The 25,662-nt window shown below is 37.9% G+C and overlaps 3 protein-coding genes across 3 annotated transcripts in view; 1 reads left to right on the top strand and 2 right to left on the bottom strand.

Moving 5' to 3' along the window:
* LOC107586290 (tumor necrosis factor alpha-induced protein 2-like) overlaps nucleotides 1-5,100 on the bottom strand; it is a 35,781-nt gene extending 30,681 nt beyond the window's left edge. Inside the window, exons 1-2 of the mRNA XM_016273575.1 lie at nucleotides 4,955-5,100; nucleotides 4,785-4,892 (exon numbers count right to left, since the gene is read on the bottom strand). Coding sequence (XP_016129061.1) covers nucleotides 4,785-4,892; nucleotides 4,955-5,100 — 254 coding nt within the window. The remainder of the gene's footprint in view (nucleotides 1-4,784; nucleotides 4,893-4,954) is intronic.
* Nucleotides 5,101-6,289: 1,189 nt separating this feature from the next.
* On the bottom strand, nucleotides 6,290-17,939 carry LOC107586311 (protein phosphatase 1 regulatory subunit 14A-like). The gene is made up of 4 exons (XM_016273596.1): nucleotides 17,654-17,939; nucleotides 8,383-8,463; nucleotides 8,024-8,056; nucleotides 6,290-7,418 (listed from the first exon to the last, which is right to left on the bottom strand). The coding sequence occupies exons 1-4, from the start codon at nucleotides 17,882-17,884 to the stop codon at nucleotides 7,284-7,286; spliced, it is 480 nt and encodes a 159-aa protein (XP_016129082.1). The 5' UTR covers nucleotides 17,885-17,939; the 3' UTR covers nucleotides 6,290-7,283.
* Nucleotides 17,940-25,278: 7,339 nt separating this feature from the next.
* The window catches only part of spint2 (serine peptidase inhibitor, Kunitz type, 2), a 7,635-nt gene continuing 7,251 nt past the window's right edge, over nucleotides 25,279-25,662 (top strand). The window contains exon 1 of the mRNA XM_016273573.1: nucleotides 25,279-25,291. Within this exon, the coding sequence (XP_016129059.1) occupies nucleotides 25,279-25,291 (13 nt within the window). The remainder of the gene's footprint in view (nucleotides 25,292-25,662) is intronic.

The following is a 25,662-nucleotide window of genomic DNA, read 5'->3' as shown; positions in this document are numbered from 1 at the left end:
AAAAAAATTGTCTGTTAACCCACAGGTCTTGAACCCCCCCCCCCCCAATTAACAATTTTATATTTCACAAAACAGCCAGGCAGTACACGTGCCAAGGTGAAGTCAGACAAATGCATATAGTTTTGTCTGAACAATAGAAATGGCCCTGGAGTGCGTCATGGAGGGCACATAGCAATTGAACAAGGCCTGAATAAAAGAAACCAAGCATGTTGGAGGAGTGTGAGCTCCTCCAAACACTTGTTTTGTTAAGCATCTTGGCAGCCCATATAAGTATTATGAAATCTGTTTCCTTCAACAATATGATAAACAGTACAGAAAAGCTTATTCGCTGATACATAAACAAAGAATTGCCGTGTCACGCCTCCCATGAAACTCAGGCACATTCGTAGAGATCAAAAATTTGCCATGGCTATTTAACTCGTATTTCTTTTCTTTTTTTTAAACGAGAGCGCTGATCAGTTGGGCTGATCAAATCAGGGGAATCACAAGATGTACATATTGTACGTTCATACTGCACATACTTCTCTTGTCCACCTTGAACTCTCTGCTAATCAATTATGAGATACATGCTATATTTTTCAGTTGAAACCGAACAAGGACATCACATACTTGTTCCTGTTGATTGTCAGGGGGCAAAAAGCGCATCAGGAAACCACAATTGGCGCCACATCTAAGAACAGCACTGAATAAAGGACTCCCCGCTCTGGAGGCATCTAGGGACAGGCTTAACACGGGACGGAAGGCCTCCAGGGCGGTACCCGTTCTGGGACCCATGGTGGATCAGACAGTTCAGTGAGCCATGGCGGAGCGGGTAGTTCAAGGGGCCATGGCGGAGCATGCAGACTAGGGAGCCATGGCGGAGCAGGCAGAATAGGGAGCCATGGCAGAGCAGGCAGCTTGGGGAGCCATGGCGGAGCAGGCAGACTAGGGAACCATGGCGGAGCAGGCAGACTAGGGTGCCATGGCGGAGCAGGCAGCTCGGGGAGCCATGGCGGAGCAGGAAGTTCAGAAAAATTCCTTGGAAGCTCAAAAAAATTCCTTGGGGGAAATTTCGGGTTCTGAGGCCCTCCGTGGACCAGACGTGGGAACAGGAGCCCTCTCTAGGTTGGACTTGGAAACAGGAGCCCTCTCTGGGCTGGATTTGGGAACAGAGTCTTTTTCTGGGCTGGACGTGGGAACAGGAGCCCTCTCTGGGCTGGACTGGGGGACAGGAGCCCTCTCTGGGCTTAACTTGGGAACAGGAGCCCTCTCTGGGCTGGATGTGGGAACAGGGCCTGGAGCCGACACTTGAGCGGAATCAGGATCTGGAGCTGACACTTGAGCGAACTCAGGGGCTGGAGCCGACACTTGAGTGGACTCAGGGGCTGGAGCGACACTGGAGCGGACTCAGGGGCTGGAGCCGACACTTGAGTAGACTCCGGGGCTGGAGCCGACACTGGAGCGGGCTCAGGGGCTGGAGTCGACACTGGAGCGGACTCAGGGCCTGCAGCCGACACTGGAGTGGACTCAGGGATGGGAGCTAACAGTATTTTCCTCCTCAGATTCCTCCTTTGGTTTGAGGTGAGGGAGACAGCTGCTGTCAGCTGAGGGCTTGGGAGTGAATTGGCCGGCGGGCTTGACAGTGGAGTGGCCAACGGACTTGACAATGGAACGGCTGGCGGGCTTGACAACGGAGCGGCCGGCAGACTTGACTGCGTAGCGGTTCTGGATCGGGGCCGGACGCTCTCCAGACACCAGAGGATCCCTTCCCTCCAGCTCAGTCCAGTAGTGTCTGGGAGGTCCACGGGGAGATGGTAATTGGCCCTGATCCAGAACAAAGAATTTAGTGTGGCGTCGTCTAATGCCATCAAGACGGCGGGCCCACAGAATTCCCTGGCATACTCCACAAAAGGAAGGTCCTTACGGGCTAGGGCAGCAAATCTCGCAGCGGTTTCCATAAACGCGGGGAATGGAAAACAAAAACAGGGAGAAGGGGTGCCGCTTACTGTTTGCAGGTTGGAGCGAGGAGACGTGGGCGAATTTACGAAGGAGTCTTTAATAAACCAAAACAGGGTAACACACATGTAGGACATGGAGTTGACGTATAACACCGAACACTGGACACAGGAAAACACTGGGCTTAAATAACTGGAACCAAATAAGGAAATTAACAAGAAACACCTGAAATCAATTAACAAAATCAAACACGGGAGAAACTGGGTCATGGGGAGCACATGGGGAGCAAAACACAAGACAGGAACACAGGGGCAGTCCAAGGGCATGACACTGTTATTTATTCTATTATTTATTTGTTTGTTTGTTTATAAAGTATCACATTATGAAGTATTCATTTATAAAATATCATTTATAAAGACAAATATATACTGGTAAAAATACAATTATTATAAATATGTGTAAAATATTATGTGTAAAATATTTACTTTCTATTATTTATTATTTATTCTATTATTTATCTGTTATTATTGATTTATTTTATTTATGAATTATCATAAAATGGGCTATATGTCTGTTCATCACTGATTGTACAGTCATTACTGTCATTACAGTAAAACACATAATCTCTCCCAAAGTGGTGTGCTCATATTGGCATAGTGGTTTGTCACCACTATTATGCAACTTTTAGCTGGCACCTGAGTGAAGAGTCAGCAGGGGATGGTCCAATCACAGCCTGCCTGCATCCTGCAGTGGTGCTCCATACAGACCACAGGAAAAGCCCTCTGTATCTGTGCTGAGAGAAGGGCTCTCTGTCATGCCACTAGAACAGCAGCCCTGACCACAGCGAGCAATCAGCCGCAGCCCTCCTGACACAATTCAGCACGGTGGATGCCAGCAGAGGAACAGGGGTTATCCTTTATAGGGCCCATTTTAGCTGGTAGCATCCTGGTTCCGTTTCGCTGGAGTGTGGGCATCTGTAAGCGGGAATGGACTGGATGGATGTCACAAGTGTAACCTTTTACATTGAGCGGGTCAGGTTAAAGCTAATTTAAGAGGTTTGTGGGGGAAGATATCATTCACCATTTGAGGAAAGATTGATTATGGCATGCGTTTGTCTATCCCAGGCTTTCATGATTGTCACATTATTGCTGTACATGTGTTTTCTGTCATCCACATTGTCTGTTTACTCTTGGCACAGGTGGTGTTTTCACTCACATGTACACGCTCAGAAAAAAGGTATAAAAGCTGTCGCTGGGGCATTATCCTTTCAAAATCTCAATCTTTAAGGTACATATCAGTAATAAAATACTATTATGTAAATGTTATATATAAGTACCTTTTGAAATGGACAGCTTTTACACTTTTTTGAGTCTGTTTAATATTCTATACCTTATGTTATTCCAGTTGGATTGTGTATTATATGAATTCATGACTCATTTTGATGGCATATAATTCATTTGGCTGTAACAGAATCTAAAAAACGTTTTTAAAACAAAAATAGACAAAATATTCACTGGAACTAATTACCCAAACTGCCTCTCATGGTCTGTTCTGTTGAAAAAAACATATATAAATGTGTAAATTATGATATCAAAATAAATATCTTATCAGCTACAAAAAGAGAGGAGAAAATGTTTGTTTTGTTGTTGGTGTCAAAGGTTATACATCTAGTGGTTCTCAACCTTTTTGACTCCAAGGCCACCCTTTTTCCAAGACACTATTTTAAAGCCTTCCTAAGCTGATATGTACTTCTGACACTTCTGTTGTAATAAAAAAATATTATTATATATATTAAACACACACACACACATATATATATATATCAACTTATATTACTTTTTATTTCATTATATTATATTTAATTAAATTTATTTATTTTTACTGTTTACAGTCTAGTTAGATCTGGTTTTGTTATATAATGACAGTTTAAAGTGTTAAATAAAAATATTATGACAGTTTGATGTGGTACATTTTTATAATTTTTTTGTGTTTTAGCATTTTAATTAAGATTATGTAATATAACTACATTTAAATAATTTTAAGACTTATTGAGCTGCCCTGGAAGTTTGCCCCGGCCCCCAACTGAGAACCACCATTCTATGGCATATTAATTTGTGGGGAAAAAAATCCTTACAAGAGAACAAAACTACACAAGGTCAAAGAACATATAAGCCAGACTAAATGTAAAAAAAAATCTGTTCACTTATTATTCATACTTCTCTTGTTGTTTATTTAAGAAAACCAAAAAAGTGCAAATTAATTTCTCACATTGTTGGGCCTATGCAGTTTGACGCAACATGAATACATTTTAATGTTTGATTTTAAGGATTTTTGTTGTTGTTGTTTAACATTTTTAGTATCAGTTAGATTAAAGTCAAATCTGAATAGAAACGTGAAAACCAGCTGATTACAAAATCTTCTATACTTTATTTCTGTCCACTGTTTTGAGACGAGATGTCCAGAGAAAGTGATTTATCAAAAATCAGTTCCCGACACATGTGAACATCATAACATGGACCATGCTAAATAAATCAATAAGTACTCAGTCATATTCCACAATTATAAAGCTTTTCAGTTTTGTTTGAGTGTATTAATGCAAGAAGTGTACAAAAAGTATGAAGGCTGAAGTATATTTGGCATTCATGTATATCATTGGCACTAAGACCTACACAACATCCACTCAGCTCAGCATGACGTCAGAATAACCCTCTTCACCCAAGAGAAACAGTTGAACCCCATGACATTTGAACTAACTTAGTTCTAAACGAGCCTCCACTTGTCATTTCATCAATTTTGAACCTACGAAAAGTCAGAAAGCCCTGTCAAACCAGACAAAACGTTCCTCTTACCTTGTTTGGCAGTGAAGCGATGGTAAATCCCTATACGTCTCAGAGCAGGGACATCCCAGTGTCCCAGAGGTTTCGTATCTGTGGATGTGTTTGTGTCTTAGTTTGTCACTGTCAGTGTCCAACTCAGAGAGTAACTAACTCTACATGTGCTGTCGTCCAACTGAAAGCACGTCTGAAGCCCGGGACTGGCTACAGTCACTTCCTGCGTTGTTTTGGAGCGCAAAAGACGATGCTTTTTCCTCAGGAAGCCGGCCATCCCCTTTCCTTTCCACCAGCTCTGCGCTTCCCCCACCACCTCTTGGGCCTCTGGGATCATGGGCACTATGACTCCACTAATTGCTCTGGGAGGGATGGATGCAGTACAGTATTTTTTGTTTATTTCTTGATTGACTGGCATGGATATGTGTGCTTATGACTAACATGACTGGTCATCACTGGTGTGTGGCGTGAGGGAAGTGGATCTGAGTGTGTAGGAGTCCACTGTCCTGCTTGGCTTTTGTCTTAAGCGTGTTTGTTGATGCTAAGCGCCCTAGCACATCTGAAGGTGTTTTCCCAACTGTGGGTTGAAATAAGCAGGGCAGACTGTGCCCTGGTCAATGAGTGCACCTGCACCGTCTCTGCGTGGGGTAGTTTGTTTGTTTTCTTACAGCATTGTATTAGACCTGAGGATCTATAGAGGCTTTGATCAGCACTGTGGTAATCAGTGCTATTTATATTGTTTACATCATAGGAACAAGCATGACTTTGCTGCTTGAAAGAATTCGCACAGCTCTATCTGAAAAACAATGTTTTTTTTGGTTTCTTTTTTCCCTTTGTTTGACAGGGCTCACCGTTGACATGGTATGTTTCTGATATAGCAGATTCCATTATGAATAAAATAATTACAGTTACGATTTTAAATGATAAAACATCTTCTGCACTGATTTTTAATCTTAAACGGTTTGTAAGGGGAAGTGAAACACATTTATGCTATACAATAAAATACAATAGCATTTATAACCAAAATAGCTTAAAACAGATTGATGTGCACAGAAGCATCACTGCCCTCTGCTGTCTTTTTCTGATATTATTTACAAGTTAGCTTGTTAGATAGATACATACATCCATAATTTTAACATAATTTATTCTGAAAATGTCTTAATTTATCCTAATATTTTTTTTCCCACAAACTCATAAATCTGTCATTATTTACATTTGTTTATGTGTGTAAAAATTAAAAGGCAGAAAATCAAATACAAGCACAAAACTATTTGCATTTATGTACTTTAGTAAATATAATAATAATAAAGATAATAATTAACTGAAGACATACAGTAGATTTATTATTATTTTATTTCACAAAGATATAACGGGCTATACAGCATGATTTATTTCTGTGTTCTTTAGCTTGTGTGCTTTTGTTTCATTTAAAATGAAGGCATACCAAAAGATAAATAGCCCGTTATTATTTTGTCCAGTTTCATATCATTTTAAATATAAAATAAAACAAACAAGTGAAACAAGCAAGTAAAACTAAAAACAGTAAAAAAAAAAAAAAGTAAGACAAATTTCTGGAAGTCTGCCACTGTACAAACAAACATACATTATGGTGCATTATACAAACTAAAATACAGAGCTAGAAGAGAATTAACTCAAGAATTGCTTCAAAATGTGGAGTCTTCTTCAAACATATAATAAATTTGACCAGCTTGAGTAATTCATATAGTAGCAGCAAACATATTAACAATACCTCATGATTTTGTTACAAACCAGCCTTCATTTCTACTGGGAAAAAGCTTAAGCTGTCAGTTTTAATGAAGCATATTAAATTCAGCATTGATATTCAAAACTTTTTTTCTGAAAAATAATTGAATCCTACAAAATCTAACCAGACATACACAACACAACAGGGAATTACTGTAACTGATTTGAAATCTAAAAAGCACAAAAATCTTTGGTCCATTTGTGAAAAACTCATGGGTTCAGCATAATCTAAAAAAACAAGAAATATTTCATGAGTAAAATCCTTAACATGGGTCAGTATTTCTAAGAAAAACTATTTAAAATGGCTGCTATGCACTGTACAAATGGTTTTCACAGATTAACTAAAATTCACTAAATTAACTGTTTTTATTAAAGTCAAACAAGTTATTTAATATTTCCATATAATCCTGACTATATATTATGGGTTATACCAACAAAAGCAATTTTAAGGGATTAATTTGGGAATAATAATTGCTTAAATTAACAAATACACGTTCATTGCGTGAAAGCACTTCTACTGTAACAAACGAGACTCTCATTTATAATTGTTTCAAAATTTCTAAATTATTAAGACAACTTTTCACAGGTCCATGCAGTGGTCGGTCACTCAGTGTTTTACTCTGAGCTTTAGGCAAGATTTTTACATAAATATTTTTATAGCGTTTTTCTGTTTTGTTACTTGAAATAATGAAGACAGCACTGATGCCTTGATATGACGTAGTTTTGATACAGGAGACTGTATGTTTGAGCAGATGCTCAGTGTCTCTCAGTGTCAGGAGAGCCCTGGCGATCAGAAAAGATGTGAAGCTGGGGATGTTCAATCCCATTGTTGTGGAGATCTTCTTGTTTCTGCAAACCATGAAGTTTAATCACCAGTTCTGTGATGAAGACCTGATGAAGATGAGGAGAAAAGCACGTCAACACAGAATAATCAGACATGATAAAATGTGTCAACAGTATCTGAATGAAAACACAACTTAGAGATAAGACCTGAATATTTTTTTAAAGTATTAACAGTAAAAGTATTAAGTATTATCAATTTCTTCAATTTTGTCAACAGATGGCAGCAGATGATGATGCAGTGTTTGTAGTCCTAAAAGTTTTAGCTGGTTAGCATGGCCCATTTAGCCCCTGCTGGTGGTTGTTGTAACTACATCATCTGGCTTTAGAAAGCATTCAGCAAAAAAAAAAAAAAATTCTGGGTATTATCCCACAACACCCACGTTTTGATAAAGAATTTGGTCTAATCATTAACACTGTTAGTCACTATTTCCTGCAGTGTGACAGTGAGTCACTTTTATATCTACAATAAACTCAAACACTTGGAGGGGGTTATTTAGTTAAAGATAAAACATCAAAGCTATATGCAGAAAAGGACAACACAACTTTGTTTGAAATGAAAGATCATGTTTATTTCCTATTGTTTGATAGAATTATAACATGGATAGCAGAAAGGAGGTAGAGAAAAGGGGGGAGAAAGAGGTAGGTAGACTTACTTCTGTGTTGTTACCGCAGGTATGAAGGATGTCCTACAAGAAATAAAAATCGAGCGATTTATTAAAGAGCGTGACAAATCTTGTCCCAGCTGAAAATGGATTTGAATGGTTTAATGCTGGATTGATTCTTTTATTACAATTAAAGAGAGCTTGCTAGTTAAAGGAATAGTTCATTAAATAATTTGTTCCAAAACCCTATGGATTTCTATCTTATGTGGAAAACAAATAAAGAAACTTAAAAGAAGAAATTGCTCATAAAAGTAGCTCATATGATTCACTATTTGGGTTAACTGTTCCTTTAAATTAGTTAAATATACCACATACTGGTTTCTTCATCAGTAGTTTCAGAAAGCAGATACCTTAAGCTTCTGCATCCTTTCTTCATCACTCTGTAGATCTAGTAGCTCATCAATGTTCACTTCCTCTGGCATATCCTCTTCCTGTGAGGAGAGAAACATTTAAGGCCTCTTCACACCACCATGAAAAACGGTAGGCTGAAAGAAAATGTCATTTCACTCTCTGACAGTAGATGACGCATCTAGAAATCAAGTTACACCGGTACACAAAGCGCTGTGCAACTTTCCGTTTCTGACACCCACTTGTCATGGAAAAGAAAGGAAGTCAAACAGTATTTATAAGATAGTCATTTCTGAGAGCACTGGCAAATTACAGACACACTTAAAATCTAAATATTTTTTGTCTATAATTTTAGAAAAGGTTGTGTCTGCTCAATTGTGCTCCTTCCCGCCAATGGAGTACTGCAAGGATCTATCTTAGGCCCTCTGCTATTTATTACCCCTTGGTAGTATTATTAGAAAATAGTAGAAAGATTTGTTTCCACTGTTATGCTGATGATACTCAACTATATATTTCAACAAGACCAAATGAAATTTCAAAATGATCCAAGCTAACAGAATATGTAAAAGATTGGATGACCAATATTTTTTTGTATTAAATTTGGATAAGAGAGCATTTTCTCATTTGGCTCCTAAACACTGCAGTAGCCTTCCTGATATTATTCAGGGATCAGACAGTAAATCTTTAAATCTAGATTAAAGACATCTCTTTAGCCAAGCGCTCACATAATACATCTAATAACCATGCACTCTACTTTTATCTAATCAAATGCATATTATCATTCCTTGCTTAAAATGTTATGAACAGTAGCTACACTAATTATTCTCTATCTGCTTTTCAGTTTCTGCCACGGGATGGGCATCCCGTTAATCATGATCAACATTTCTGCTTGAATACGTCATTAACTAACTGCATGATTTGTACTATGACCACTGATAAATTGCTCTTAACTGTAGAAACATTCTTTTTCTGTGAAGCTGCTTTGCAACATCATGTATTCTGAAAAACACTGACTATACAAATAAATGTGAATTTAAAAAAGGTCAGTTGAGTTTCCAGATTCTCGATGCATGAGATGCACGAAGCAGAGGTCACTTAAAACCCAGCAGCTTTATATTGGTAAACACTACGAATCTGCATGTTAAAAGTTCCGAAATAAATCCGCTGTGAAATTTGGGTGTAATATTCCTTATGTGAAATTCCCAAATTATGAAGACCGGAAATGCAAGCTCATGTGAAGATGTTTTGCATTTTGCTGCTTTCCAAAGTTCAAGTTTAAATGTGTGTCTAAAAGAAGATCAGTACATCACAGCATGATCTCTTAGATTAAAAGTACACAAACATTAAAGCTACAGGTTTGCGGCACTGCAGGACGGTGAGTGTATATTTGTAAATTTAGGATTTATTATTTGTTATATGTTGATTTTATTTATTTTTTTAAAAAGACACCGGACCCACTTTATATTAAGTGGCCTTAACAACTATGTACTTACATTTAAATTAATAATTTGGTACAATGCACTTATTGTGTACATACATGTTTTTACATTGTACTTATATTTTAAAAACACCTGCATGTAATTACATTTATAATTACACAGTTGACCCATCCCTTACACCTTAACCCACCCTTAAACCTACCCATACCACCAAACCTGTCCCTAATTTTACCCGTATCCCACCTCAATAGCAGCAAAAGTGTTTTGCAATACAATATGAACACAATAAGTACATTGTACTTAATTTTTGATGTAAGTACATAGTAGTTAAGGCCACTTAATATAAAGTGGGGCCAAGACACCATAGAGTATGATGTCATATCACAACCATTTCAGTGGCTGAAGAAATTTAACATGCTCAATGTCTAGTGTAACCGGCTAACCGCCACTCATGGAATTTCACCACACAAAGCTAAATGTGACCACACTTTTAAAATGTATATGGCACTGAATTTTTGCACTAAAAATGTCTAATACATAAAAATGGTCTAATAATAATTATGACAAAATGCTAAAATCGGAGTTCATCATTAATGCATTAATTAATAAATGGTGTGAACAGAGCATTTACAATTAGACTTAATTTATGGCTTAATAAAAGAAACTCACAACTGTTACATACATTGTAAAAGGAAGAGTTGCATTAGATATGCACATTCAGACCTATTCTCACTTGACTGCCCACCACATAAATCAATGAATCCCCTGCTAAGCTGTCTCTAAATGTTAGAAGTCATACTAAATGAGAACAGTGGTGAAATCAGACGGACCAAACAGCCTTACAGAGCTCAAATCAAAGTGTTGTCTCATGCTCCATTCAGCAGCTGTCAATCTAGGCCAGACAGCTGTCACTCAGCACTAATCTATTGTATGGGAATTAACAAGTCCCGCCCTTCCCTTTTATTCAAACCACCTCAAATACACCTCCAGATAAACCAGACTACTTATTATTTAATTAATGGCTTAATTCTGCATTGATTTTAAAATCGTAACTGCTACTAATTTCCTCTAATAGGAAATGGTGTACCTGAAAAATATAATATATTATTTATGGTGCGCACCTCTGTGTTTCAAGAACAATTTCATTTTCACTTCCCTTTCTATTGTGGCTTGGTGCCTTCGAGAATAGGCCAAGGTCAATATTCATGTCCTTCCAGTAAATAATTTACAAAAACAAAATCAGCTTGAAACCTGCCACCCACCAGCAAAGCAGAATGAAAACATCACAGCATATTTTCTTTTAATATATGCCTATCTTATCATTTATTTGATCCCTTGATGACCTCTGTGCTTGATCTTAAATGAATGGTTCACAAAAAAAATGTAAATTTGTCACCATTTACTAACCCTCATGTCGCTCCAAACCTCTATACGTTTCTTTCTTATGTTGAACACAAAAGAAGATATTTTGAAGAATTTTGAAGAGCCAAACAGTTGGTTCCCATTGACTTTCAGTAGGTAAAGAAATATATCGAAGTAGTACTGTTTGATTACTAGTATTCTTCAAAATATCATCTTTTATTTTCAACATAAGAAGGAAACTCATACAAGTTTGGAACAACATGAGGGTACAGTAAATGTTGTTGTAAATGATGACAAAATTATCTATCCCTTGAAGCACAAAGGCTGGGATTTGATACACATTCACGGAAAATCAATTTGGAATGTTTGTAAGAAAAGTAGTAATGTCTGATTAATTAACAAAATGTTCAGAACAGGTTCAGATGATTCATGGAAATGATCAGAATCAAGAGATTTCAGTTGTATGGACCAGTATTATGATACTATGATCAGGTGCTTTTGGATTGTTTTTTGGAAAAGAGTAATCAGTAGAATTCTTTTTTTTTTTTTTTTGTTCCACAAAAGACAAAGTCAGACAACATGAGGGTGAATAAATTAACAACACAATTTTGATTTAAAGGAATAGTTTACCCAAAACTGAAAACTTGCTACCATCCAAACAGAGCTTATTTCTTCATCAGAACAGATTTTGATAAATTTAAACTGTCACTTCTGGAAAAAAATATGAGTCCACAATGCATAATAAATTAATGCTTCCTCTATCCCAAGTTGTCCTCTCACACCAAAATCCACCAACATATTTGTTTAGAACTGCTGTTTTCGCTTGTAAATGGTGCCTGATCTGTGCATATTTCTCTTCTGATTCAGACAGAGAACTTTTTCACTGGAGCAAGCAATATTATGTATAGAGGACACATATTCTAGCGGAAGAAATGGTTTGAAGTTAAAAACGCCTTAATGAATTAGTATATTACAAACACACAGCTTTATATGACATTAATGGACTTGAGTTGTGTGGATTACTTGTGGATTATTGTGATGTTTTTATCAGCTGTTTGGACTCATTCTGATGGCACCCATTCACTGCAGAGGATCCATTGGTGTACAAGCAATGACAAATACAAACTCATCTACATCTTGGATTAGCAAATTTTAATTTTTGGGTGAACTATTCCTTTATGGATGAACTATTGCATTAATTGATTTGTTATCATGAACATACTAAGATACAACTAACTCACAACATATTATAGAATGTTGTGGGATTCAGTCTAACTTAAGTTAACACCAAGTACTGCAACTACGTTAACATGATTACCAAAGCTCCAAATTGCCATCAGTATGGTCAGTATATACATCCAGCAGGTTAAGAGCTGGTCATGCAAGCCAGTGTGTCTCCTGATAAGGTTACGGATAACTACAGGGAACAGGGTTGGCGTGGGAGAACTTTCAAAATCCTGAAACTAACACCACAATTGAAAGGTCAATCAGAGAAAGATCCAAGCTGAAAGCCCTACCAGGGCATCAATGACCTTTCTTTTAACTCCAAATGCCACTGAAATGCTGTGAAACAAACATAACCCTTCACATGCTGAACGTACAGGGCAAACCTTTAGTAACTGAAAGTTTGTGCTTTTGCTTTAGATTCGTTCCTGAGCAGAGAAGCTATGCACCTTCAATAGAAAACTGAAAAGTAGTGTACCAAATATCTTCAGAATTTATGCGTGTAAATATTAATGTAAATTTTGGTTGGTCATGGTTTATTTAATGTTGAACTATCCCTTTATTCAAAATAAACCTAAACAAGCAATAAAATAAGCTAAAACAACAACAAAAAAATCAAGATTTTATTTTACCCCCTCAAGTGTAAGTGTTAGGTATCCGGTCCATGAACTTCCGTCTGCTAGCAATCAGAGGTCACCCTTTCCATTTCATTGACTCTCGCACTACACACTGTTGCATATCACCCCGGACTACATATCCCATCATTCATTACACTGATTGCACACAGCACTGATTGCACAAAGCACTGATTGCACACAGCTGTATCATATCACTCACTCACTATTTAACACTTAGTCTCACTCCTTTCAAACTGCCGAATTTTGTGAAATCGCCGACAAATGCCTGACATCGGAGGCAAATTGGTGCTCGTTCACGCGAGTGACAATCACACAGTGTAAATTATCAAAGACGCGATCTGAGGGAATCGCCGATGCGTCGCCGACACCCGCAAAATATTTGGCATGCTAAATATCTGGAGCTGTCGGCGATTCACAATCACGCTGTGTGCAATGAGTTCTGACTGAAAAACACATCAGCGATGACCTACAGTCAATGAGAGACCAAGATACAGGGCAGAGGGAAGTTCGGGGAGGCATTAAAGACCAGAATATCACTATTTTAATAGATATATGAACAATTATCTCATACAGAAACAAGCACAAACATTTGCTTGACCAGCCACAACATCAGCATAACAGTTACGTTACTGCAAATTTATTTACCTTCAACTCTGTTTGCAGAACACCCAATCCCTGTTCCCTGCATCTCCCTCCTGCATCATCTGTTTTATTTTTCTCTTTGTAGCTGGAAATCAGCTCAGACAATTTGCGGGCTATATACTGTATATATATTTGAATAATTACAGTCTCGCTGGAGAACTCTGACGCACGCGGGTTCTCGCGTTATTTCCTTATCACTTCTCGCATGTGTTTTGTTGTGAAACGTAGTTTGCGGACCAGACAGAGCTGTCGGCGATTCTTCCTATTGTGAAGTCATGCAGTGTGAAACCCCCTGTCGCTGATCCATCGTGCAATGTGAACACAGCAGCAACTGAATGCTATCCCAGATAGTCACGCAGTGTGAAAACAACGGCGATCCGACAAGTTTGAAAATCGTGCAGTGTGAACTCGGCATTAGTTTCCCAGTCCTAGCCTAGTCTTGCCCTGTCTGTTTTCTTGGTTTCTGATCTTTGCCTGTTTTCCTGGATTTATCCCTCTCGTCTCGCCCTTTTGATTTTGTTCGCCGTTCGTTGCCCTACGCTAGCCCTAGGATTATTCTTGTGTCTTGCCCGCCATATACCTGTTCGCCATTGTTCGACCCTGCCTGTGTTTCTGACCTCTTCTGCTTTAAATAAAAGCTTGCACATGGATCCGCACGTCTCGCGTCTTGTCAGCCCCGTAACAGTAAGTTTAGAAAAAACCTATGAGGTAGCCTAATTTTGAAAGTGTGGTGTCTAGTGTAAAATTATAAAATGTTATAACCCAAAGGGCATTTTTTAAAATAATATTTGAAAATATATTTGAAAATATTTTATCTGGGAAGAAATTGTGAGCAAAAATACTTTTGAAAATCTTTAAAACTCTTAATCCTTATATAGTATAAATATATAAAAAATTATACACTATATAAAAAAGTAAAATACATCTGTTAAAATTAATTTTAAAATATAAAATAAATCTGTTGTACATTCAAACTCTTTCATAAAGAGACTTATTTTTGCATGATAAACTGCAAATAATACTGCATTCACTAATCTTACATGCTATAGATAATCTCCGATGGAGCACTGCGCTAGCACTTCAGCGCCTCTCATGTCAGCTTAGTCCAACCAGAGTAAAATGTCAGATCTTTTGTGCATCATCTGCCCTTAGGACTCCATAAACTGTGATGTAACAGTACGCCGATCCACATTAAATGCAAAAGTGCATGTGAGATCAACACGGGCTGACATGGTTTAGTCTAACTAATTACATTACATGCCTTGGACGGAATTATCATTTAGCCACAAGAAAGACCTTTTTCACAAGAAGAAACCATTTAGTTTCTTCAAATATTTGTGCATGCAGAATAAATGATTTAATGCAGCCTTTGTTTACTAGTGACCTCTTTACAAGCTGACCATTTTAGGAACAAGAACTCATCTACAGGTCAACTCTGAAATGTAATATTCTAAATGTGGATCTGTTTTGCTCTTTGGTCCTTGTGATGCTGATATAAGCACTTTGGCTGAATCCATTCAGTTTCTGATCATCATCAGACGTTAATGCATTACCACTTCTCAAACTGAACTGATAATGTACATCAAAACATAAAAAATGCCTTTTATGCATTAAACATGTAACATCCTTTATTGTGAATAACACAATAAATTCCAGCTAATGCTAGCTAGCTAATGCTAAACTTCTCAAGTGGAGTTACATTAAGATCAAATGGTGACCCAACATACCAACCAGTACTTAATGCAGTCTGGGTTTTCTTTTCCTTCCATTTCAAAGTGCACAACCATGTTAGCATGTGCCTAATTTGACTATTTTATACCAAGTGACACATTCATTTGCATCAAAATACCACAGATTATGAGTGAATACATAACCTCTGACATCTACAACAAGATTTATGAGAAGTGGTTTTTCCTTTCCTTTCAAAAGTTGATCAGCCTGTTTATTTAGCTACCCCAACCATGCATGATTACATTTTCACAAAACCTTTTTATGCTATTTTTAGCATTTAGCTTTGTTTTATCCATAACACTATCAGAAAAGACTTATGTAGTACAATTGCTGTTCACTATTACACATTTTTTGGATTTCACATATGTCAAATCTGTAGTGCAAAGTTTTGTGACTACGTTTGGGCCACTGACATGGAATAAAAGATGAACCAGCCTCTGGACTACAAATAAACATGAATCTGTCCACTACGGGACTCGAATCTAGGCTTTTTTATTAAGCTTTGATAGAGCAGAGGACTAATGGTCCCGCTTAATGGGGCTTGTGATGCCCTGTCCGTGGACCAGTTGGTAGCGGGTAGTCGTTTTGCGGGATGGGGGTGGAGGACAGTTGCAGGAGGGCTTTCTTTGTGTGATACAGTGACATATGGGGTCTTCATTTCTACAGCCCCCATCCCCCTTACTCATAAGAAACACCCCATGAGACAAATATACCATCAATCAATCCCAGGACCATAAGAGCAGGACGTAGTTGGGCCTGCTGCCAACAGGAAATGAAGGGGGGGATCTGATTACAACCTCAGTGGGGGTTGTTTCTTTTTTAGCACCAACATCACACCATAAAGATGACAAAAAGATGACTGTTAGGATTCGTCTAGTCATCATGTACTCTTAAAGAACTGGTAAAAGTTGTCACTGGGGTGGTACCCTTTCAAAAGATTATAATACGTAGCATTGAGTTACCAATATGTACACTTCAAGGTATGATTATGCACCCTTTAGGGATAAATAAGGTACAAAGATGTACCTTTTAAAAGGATAGGATCCTAGTGGCAGCTTTTGTACCTTTTTTTCTGAGGTTGTGTGATATTGTGCCATACTAGTGTGTACAATTTACATGGTACTACTTCTTTATGCTACATTATAAAAGTAGTTTTAATGCATTAATTATGCCTTGTATACACATATAATGCATTGTACAATCTCATGAATGTTTGTAAGCACAGTTAATACATTATAACACTTATCAACTCATTGTTACACTTTGAATAATTCAGTTATAATTATTTCAGTTCTCTCTCTCTATATATATATATTTGTATATATAGTTCAGAAACCCATCTGAAATTTTCTTCTAAAATGAGCATCTGTCTCAGGCTCCTACATTTATGTTCAGTTATTACTTAACCTACAAATGAGAGCCTGAGAAAAACGCTCATTTTAGAAGAAGATTTTAGATGAGCGAGAGCATGAGAGAGAGAGAGAGAGAGAGTATAAATACAAAATACTAGCTTGTATAATACACAAACACACACATATATATATATATACACATACACACAAAATGTGCACATGTAGGCTATATAGGCTACATAAACTAAAACTAAAAAAAATATATATAAACCCTATACTATAATAACACATAGTAAAAATTGGTATCAGCTTGTCATTGTTTACACATATATTCATGAAGGACACAAAAGGCTGTCGTTTCGTGGATTTGTGGATTTGACCCAAGAAAAGGTTCACGCCCTTTATGAATAAACTGCGGAATAATCACTGATTAGCACATCAAAAGGGACTCAATCAAACATTATTTCGAAACTTACTTGTGGAATTAAAATCCTTTATCGTATTTTACCATCTTTGCCATCAGACATTTTACATTCCATTCTGAATTCAAATGGTGTGACACCTGCTTCACAATTTGGGACACGTAGACTAGGTGCACATTTCCACGTGGATAGTGATGATTTTAAATCTTCCTCCCACTGATAGAAACTTTATTATTCGATATTATTGCGTCTTACCAATTAATTAATTCCACTGACATATAATCAGCAATCAAGAAGATTTGAATCTTATTTTTATTTATTTTTTTATCAGAAACGCCTTTGCTGCTTCCATGTCATTGGATATTAACAGAACTATTTGAAATTCTTCATACTGAATTTGTATGTCATTTATTAAATTTTATTGTACTCGTGTAATATTATTCTTTGTTACAAGAGGACTCACCCTTCCCAAATACAGCTCGTCAAGTCCACAATCTATCCACTTTTCCACATCCAGGCGCCTCTGGAGTTCCCTTCTGTTATATTTTACGGTGACTCGTGCTTGCCTCTTCTGCACGCTCAGTCCAGCTTCCCGGCTGGTACCACGGTTCGGTGAGTGAATCTTATTGTTATAACGCCTCCCCACCCGATTCGCAGCCATCTCCAGACTGACCCTACGGATGGACACTTGCATACAAATAATTGATCAGGAGTCTGGCGGAGTAGGTGCGCTCCTCCAGCACGAGGGAGCGCTGACACCTCCAGAGCGCGCCGGGCCGCAGGGTCCTAGCGCTGCGATGTTACCGCCTTACCTTCGCTCTCGCTTGGGGTCTGGCGACCACCAGAGGCCCGCAAGAAGGTGCTAATAGTAAGTGCAAAAATAAACATTTGCTGAAAATATTACTTAGAGTCCAAACAACTGATAAAAACATCACAATCATCCAAAGTAACGCCAGTCCATCAATTTGTAAAGTCAAAATGTCACGGAATGCCAGGAGAAACAAGGTAAGATCCAAGTGCAGTTTTATTAAAGTATAAATAAACAGAACAGAACAAAAACGTGGCAAAAGGTAATCCAAAAACACAGGGAACAGATAACACGGTGTAACTCTAGACAACATCAACATCAGATAACAAATACAATACTGCAGCAACGTCAGACAGAGTGAGCATGGTATATATAGATGGGATGATGAGTAAATGGCTAACAGGTGATAATGATCAGAACATACACGACAGGCAAGGGACTATGGGAAATGGAGTTCAAAACATATAACACTGAAACAGGAGAGCGCCCTCAAGTGGCCAGTCCAGGGCACCACAACCAGACACTGTGACATTACCCCCCCTCTACGGAGCAGATACCAGACGCTCCACCAGAAAACATAAAGGTTCAGGAGGGAGGTGGAACTGAGGCGGACCAGGGGGAGGGATGGCGGGCCAGGACCATGCAAAGGAAGGGGGTCAGGGGACAGAGGTAGACCAGGTTATGAGAGCGGAACCGGCAGGGTGGAAAGCCAAGGCGGGGCCGGCAGGACAAACCAGCAGGGCCCCAACCATACAGGAACCCCAGCAGATAGCCAGGACGGAGCCGGAGGTGTGAGCCAGTGAGGCTCCTGCCAAACCAGAACCCAGGCGGGCAACCAGAGCGGAGCCGGAATCCTGTCAGGCAACACTGGTGGGACAGAAAACCCTCTCAGCAACTCAGGGAAAACAAGAGCAGAGAGAGTTTAGTACCAGCCTCAACGGCTGCAACAGGACAAGCCGATTTCTCCGCAACGGTCCCTGTGAGCTCCCGGACTGGAGTGACTTCCTTAATGAGCTCTGAGAGCTCCTGAACTGGAGCAGGCTCTGAAGTGGACTCTGTGAGCTCCCAGACTGGAGTGGGCTCTGGAGTGGGCTGTGTGAGCTCCCGGACTGGAGCGGGCTCTGGAGTGGGCTCTGTGAGCTCCCGGACTGGCCTCAAGTGGCCACTCCAGGGCACCACAACCAGACACTGTGACACAAAAGCTGCATGTTTGTAATAAACAAATCCATCAATAAGGCATTTTAACATTAAACTGTTGCTACTGGCCAAAATACCAGTCCGTAATCAATAATAACGTTTCTTGCAGTGAAGTTCACCCCCAGTTGTTCTCTTACATCAAAACCCAATCACATGTTCAGGACTGTTTTGGACTTTTTTTCACTTGCAATTAAACAGTGTTTCATACGGGCATATTTCTCTCCTGATTTAGGCAGACACTTTTTCACTTGTGAAAGCACTTGTTTCTTTACTAGTCATGGCCTAATGGTTAGGGAGTCTGACTTGTAACATAAAGGTCATGGGTTCGAGTCTCGGTACCAGCAGGGATTGTAGGTGGGAGGAGTGAATATACAGTGCTCTCTTCCAACTTCAATAAGCAAGGCACCGAACCCACAACTGCTCCTGGGCGCTATACAGCAAAAATGGCTGCACACTGCGTGTGTGTGTGTTTGTTCACTAACAACTTCTTTGTGTCTGCACTTGGACTGGTGAGCACAAATTACCATACTTGGCCACACGTCTCCTCCCTTCCTTTCCTTTTCCTTTACAAGACATTAATTGATGGAGTCGTGTGGATTACTTGTGGATTATTATTTTTTAATCAGCTGTTTGAACTCTCATTCTGACGGCACCCATTCACTGCAGAGGATCCATTGGTGAGCAAGTGATGTAATGTTACATTTCTCCAAATCTGTTCTCATGAAGAAACAAACTCACCTATGACCTGAAGGTGAGTACATTTCCAGCTAATTTAAGTGTTTGGGTGAACTATTCCTTTAAACAAACAAAACAATAAGGTTTATATTTGTGTTATATATTCAACTATTATGTACAATAATATATATATATATATATATATATATATATATGTATATAATTTTTTTTTTTTTAATGAAACAAATTACAGCAGGCTATAAGGTAGGCTATGTGCCCACAGTCTGACTAATCCATCATATGTTTATTGAATTGTCTCATTGTTTTGTATAGACAGTCAAAAGAGAGATTTTGTAAAGATAAATGGCTATGAATTTCTAGTATTCTGTGGAAAAGTGATGAATGACGTCTGACATCATTATATTCTGAGATGTTAGATAGGCTACTCTTCCTGTTAAACAACCATCTATCTATTTATTTCTCATAAACTACTTGACACCATCTCTATTAATAATTTTATTGAGGACTATTTATGATAATAATGGCTCCAAAATGGTGTTGGAAGATATTTGCATATGTTTTTAAAGAGAAAATTGCTATTTATTTTAATTTCTCTTAATTTTGATCTAGAGTGAAGATGTATGTTAAGACATCTAAATATATAGTCTAGTATATACTAACATATATATTAAATATATAGTCAGAAATCAAGATAATTTTTAGTCATGTATTAAAAAATAATAATTTTATTGACTTGATTTTATTTGCACAAAAGCAACTCATTGTTTTTAGAAGCAACTATTTTTTAATTCTAAAATGCATGCTTTTTCATGTCATTTCATCTGACATTTTATCTGATATCTGACAATAACTTGGTTAATTTGTCATGTGAATTGTGAAATAACTGTCATTTAGTAGATGCTTAGTAATACATTTACCTAGACCAGTGGTTCTCAAACCTGTCCTGGAGTACCCCCATGCAGCCCTGCACATTTTGTATGTCTCCCTCATCTATCACACCTGATTCAACTCATTAGCTCATTAGTGGAGACTGCAAGACCTGAAGTGGGTGTGTAAGATATAGGGAGACATACAAAATGTGCAGTGCTGGGGGTACTTCATGGAGAGGTTTGATAACCACTGACCTAGACTTTCAGTACAGATGTTTCCCACACACACAGACTGTTGTTGTATCACGGTGATGCCCACTGCTTTTACTGTATACTGACCTCATGAAATTCTTTATCCCCTATATCTAAACCTAATCCTCCACAAACCTCTAGTAGCTTATCTTTATAGTTTCATTAAGACATAATTTGCATGTATATTAAGCTGTTTCCTCACGATGATCAGCTGGTCATAGGCAGTTGATTTTAGTTTTTGCTTCTCTTGAGGGGACATTTAGGTTCCCACAATGTAAGCAAAACCTTACCCCCAAACACAGTCTAAACCAGGGGTGCCCAAACTCGGTCCTGGAGGGCCGGTGTCCTGAAGAGTTTAGCTCCAACCCCAATTAAACACACCTGAACCAGCTAATCAAGCTCTTACAAGGCATACTAGAAACTTGAAGGCAGGTGTGTTGAGGCAAGTTGGAGCTAAGGTTGGTGGTTTCCGTAAGGTGTCGTGGCGGTGGAGCTGCTGTGCGCATCGTGTTTGGAGTCTACGGCGATTGACATAAACTGGTTTGTGACTGGATTAAGATGATTTCTGGGGTAATCGATGAAGATGAAATGGAGTCAGATGACTCGAATTTAATATGTAGTAGGAAAGGACAAGAAAAGAGAAAGAGTGGGTGAAATGAAGGGAGTTAGGTAGATAGCCAAACCAGTAAAAGGGGATTAGAAGGAAACAGCTCAGATGAAGATAATAGGGTTGTACATAAAAAGATTGTAAGAGAGGAATATAAAGTAATTCTTAAATTCAGAAAGGAAGATGAACAGGTTAATCTAAGTCCAATAGCATTGTCTAGAGAGTTGAAGAAAAAGTTAGGAGAAGTGGATACGGCTAAGATTTTGAGAGATGGAAGTCCGTTAGTAATATGTAAAACAGAAGAACAAAAAAACAAAGCACTAAAAATTGATCATATTTGCAAGAAAAAAGTGAATGAAAGGAGGATGTTGGGTGAGAGACGAATGAAACCGGGAGTGATAACAGGCATTCCAATCAAAGAAGATCTAGAAAGGCTCAAACAATGTATTTCTGGAGGTGAAGTGAGTACAATAAAAAGGTTGCAAAAAACAATGAATGGGGAAAGGGTTGATAGTTTATCAATTCTTTTGGAGTTTCAGGATTCAGTGCTTCCAGAAAGAGTCAAAATTGGATATATGAGCTTTGCAGTGCGCCCATATATTCCTCCCTCACTCCGCTGTTATAGATGTCAGAGATATGGACATATAGCAGCGGTGTGCAAAAACAAAGATGCCCCAAGTGTGGAGGTGATCATAGAATTGAAAATTATGAGGGGAGGGGAGGGGGGGTGGAGGCAACATAGGGTAACATACAATGGATGTAATGTAAGGAAGAGAGCTGTGGAAATTGAACCAGTGAAAGTGGTAAACAACAAGTTATGCAGAGGCAGTGAAGAAGGTCCAAGAGCAAAGGAGAAGTGATGATACTGACAAAGATGAGAACATCTCGAGACAAGAGGTTGGTCAAGCAGTGGAAAGCAGCACAAAACTGACAGTAGATAGGTTGATTTTGTTCATTGCTTATGTAATTAATTGTACGGACCAAGTCAGACACAAAACAGAGAAAATTAAAATAATTGTGAAGGGAGCTGAGAATTTTTTGGGTATAAACACCATCTTGGGAAAATATCAATAAAAGGTTTAGAGAAACGACTATAGGGAGTGATCATTATCCTATAGTGATTAAAGTAACTATGTATAGAAGAATGTAATACAATAGACAAATGGTTTTTTGAAAATGCAGATTGGGAGGCATTTAGGAGTATTAGTGAGCAAGAAATGGAAAAAATTGAAGTTAAAGAAGAGGTTGATAAGGTTAATAATGATATTTGTAATGCTATATTGTTAGCAGCAAGTCGGACTATTCCAAAGAAGGGAGGTCAGAAAAAAAAGATTGTACCATGGTGGACAAAAGAATGTGATCAAGCAATTAAATCTTGAAATAAAGCTTTTAAAATGTTAAAAAATAATCATAGTTTTCAGAATTTTATTTAATATAAAAGGAAGCAAGCAAATGTAAGGAGAATCATCAAATATACAAAAAAAGAGTTTTGGAGGAAGTTTTGTAACACAGTGGGAAGGGAAACCGAAATAGGTCAAGTATGGGGAATGATAAAAAGAATGAATGGGATAAAAAGAGAGTTTGGGTATCCAATTTTAAGGGATGGAGATACAACAGCTGTAAAAGATGAAGAGAAAGCAGAAATGTTGGCGAAAAATTGTTAAAATACATAAATCAGACAATATTATTGAGGAGGGAAAAAGAGGAAGGGAAAGGACATTGGAGCAGTATAAAGAGATAATACAGTGTGAGGAATACAATAATGATCAACTAAATATGACATTTACGAAGTCCGAGTTAAATCGATCTCTTAGGAAAAACCAGGAAATCAGCTTCAGGTATGGATCAGATTTGCTATTTAATAAGTAATCTCAGTGAATTATCCAAGGATGTTTTATTAAAAATGTACAATAAAATTTGAGAGGAAGGAACATTACCACAAAGTTGGAAGGAGGCGGTGATAGTTCCAATACGTAAACCTGCAAGATAGTACAAATCCAGGAAATTATAGACTTATTGACATCTAATATTGGTAAGATAACGGAAAAAATGGTGAATGAAAGGTTAATGTATCATGTGGAAAATTATAAATTTGTATCCAAATATCAGAGTGGTTGTAGGAGAGGGAGAAATACAATGGATCCGGCTGTGTGTTTGGAACACGAAATAAGAAAAGCATAAATAAATAGAGAGAGTGTAGTGGCTGTCTTCTTTGACATAGAGAAAACATACGACATGATGTGGAGAGAAGGGATGTTAATCAAATTATGGAAGTTAGGTATCAAAGGTCAAATGTATAGATGGATCAAGGATTTTTTTATCAGGAAGAGCAATAAAAGTGAAAATAGGAAATAGTTATTCAGAAAAGTTTGTGATCGAAAATGGAACTCCACAAGGAAGTATAGTGAGCCCTTTATTGTTTTCCATAATGATAAATGATGTATTTGGATAATGGGCTGGGGTTTTTGCTCTTTGCTGATGATGGGGCAACCTGGAAAAGGGGAAGGAATATTGACTTTATTGTTAAAAAAATTACAGGAGGCTATTGCAATAGTTGAAGTATGGTCATATAAATGGGGTTTTAAATTCTCAGTTGACAAAACAAAGACAATGTTTTTTACAAGGAAAAAAATGGGAAGTGAGGTAAAACTAATCAAGAACTGGAAAGAGTGAAACATTTTAAGTTTTTAGGGATATGGTTTGATGAAAGAGTTACATGGGCAGTGCATATTCAGAATATAGTGAACAAATGTAAGAAAATAATAAATACAATGAGGAGTTTAGTTGGAAGTGAATGGGGGCCAGATAGGATGGCATTAAAGGCCATGTATAGAGAGGAGGAAAATTTTAAAGTTTTGGATGGACAGTGATACAGAAAGCAACAGAACTTGAAGTTAATCAGTTAAATGTTAGTCCAACTGTACCGCTACCTGTAATAAAACCTTGGTTACTTTCAGATGCTACAGTAGATTTTACATTGTTAGAACAGAAAAATAAGGGTAAGGAATGTAATTTATATAATGTGCAGACATATATTAACGAGTACTACAGCTATGTTCAGATCTACACAGATGCATCAAAGAGTTTAGACAATAAGTTAGTAGAAGTAGCGTTTACTGTTCCAGAACTTCATTTATCAGTAAGGAAAATGATCGGTGAGGAGTTATCGGTTTATACAGGGGAAATGATTGCACTATTATTAGCAATGCAGTGGATGGAAGAGATAAGTCAAATCAATTATTTGTTCAGATTCATGTTCATCATTGGCTAGTTTACAGTACAGTCACTCGGAAAGTAGACCAGACATTTTAATGGAAATAATGCAAACGTTATATAGAATTCAAATGATGGGGATTACAGTGGTATTTGTATGGGTGCCGGCGCATATTGGTATCCAAGGAAACGAAACCGTAGATAAAGAAGCAGTTCAAAAACAACGACATTACCGTAATTGTTAATCTAAGTAAGAATGAAATCAAGAGTATTATTAAGAAAAGACTGAAGGAAAGGTGGCAAAAACAATGGGATAAGGAGAAAAAAGGTTGGTGGTTTTACAGAATTCAAAGGAAAGTGGGAGAGATGAGAAGTGCAGAGAAAGACAGGAGAGATGAGATGTGGACACAAGATTAAATATTACACTTTTTTTCAAATGGGTAAACATGATACGGGAAGGTGTGAATTTTGTGGACCAGAAGAAACCGTGGAACATGTTATATTGTACTGTCAGAAATATGAGACTGAAAGAAGGATTCGAGTGCAAAATTTAGAAAAAATAAAAATGCAATTTACACAGACATATTTTACAAAATAACTCAAGGAATGAATGCTATGGTTTTATTTTTCAGTTCCTTAAAATAACTAATTTGTGGGAGAGAATTAAAAAAAATAAAGGGGGAAGTAAGTCACTTTTTTTTTTTTTTGATCCACACTCCATACCAGTTGGTGGCGGAAATACATCATTTTGTTGTTTGTCAACCGCCAATAAAACTTCAAGAAGAAGTTGGAGCTAAACTCTGCAGGACACAGGCCCTCCAGGACCGAGC

The sequence above is a fragment of the Sinocyclocheilus grahami genome, unplaced genomic scaffold, assembly GCF_001515645.1.
Source record: "Sinocyclocheilus grahami isolate Dianchi unplaced genomic scaffold, SAMN03320097.WGS_v1.1 scaffold79.1, whole genome shotgun sequence".
In the NCBI taxonomy this organism is placed as follows: Eukaryota; Metazoa; Chordata; class Actinopteri; order Cypriniformes; family Cyprinidae; genus Sinocyclocheilus; species Sinocyclocheilus grahami.
This window is presented reverse-complemented; position numbering and strand designations above follow the sequence as displayed.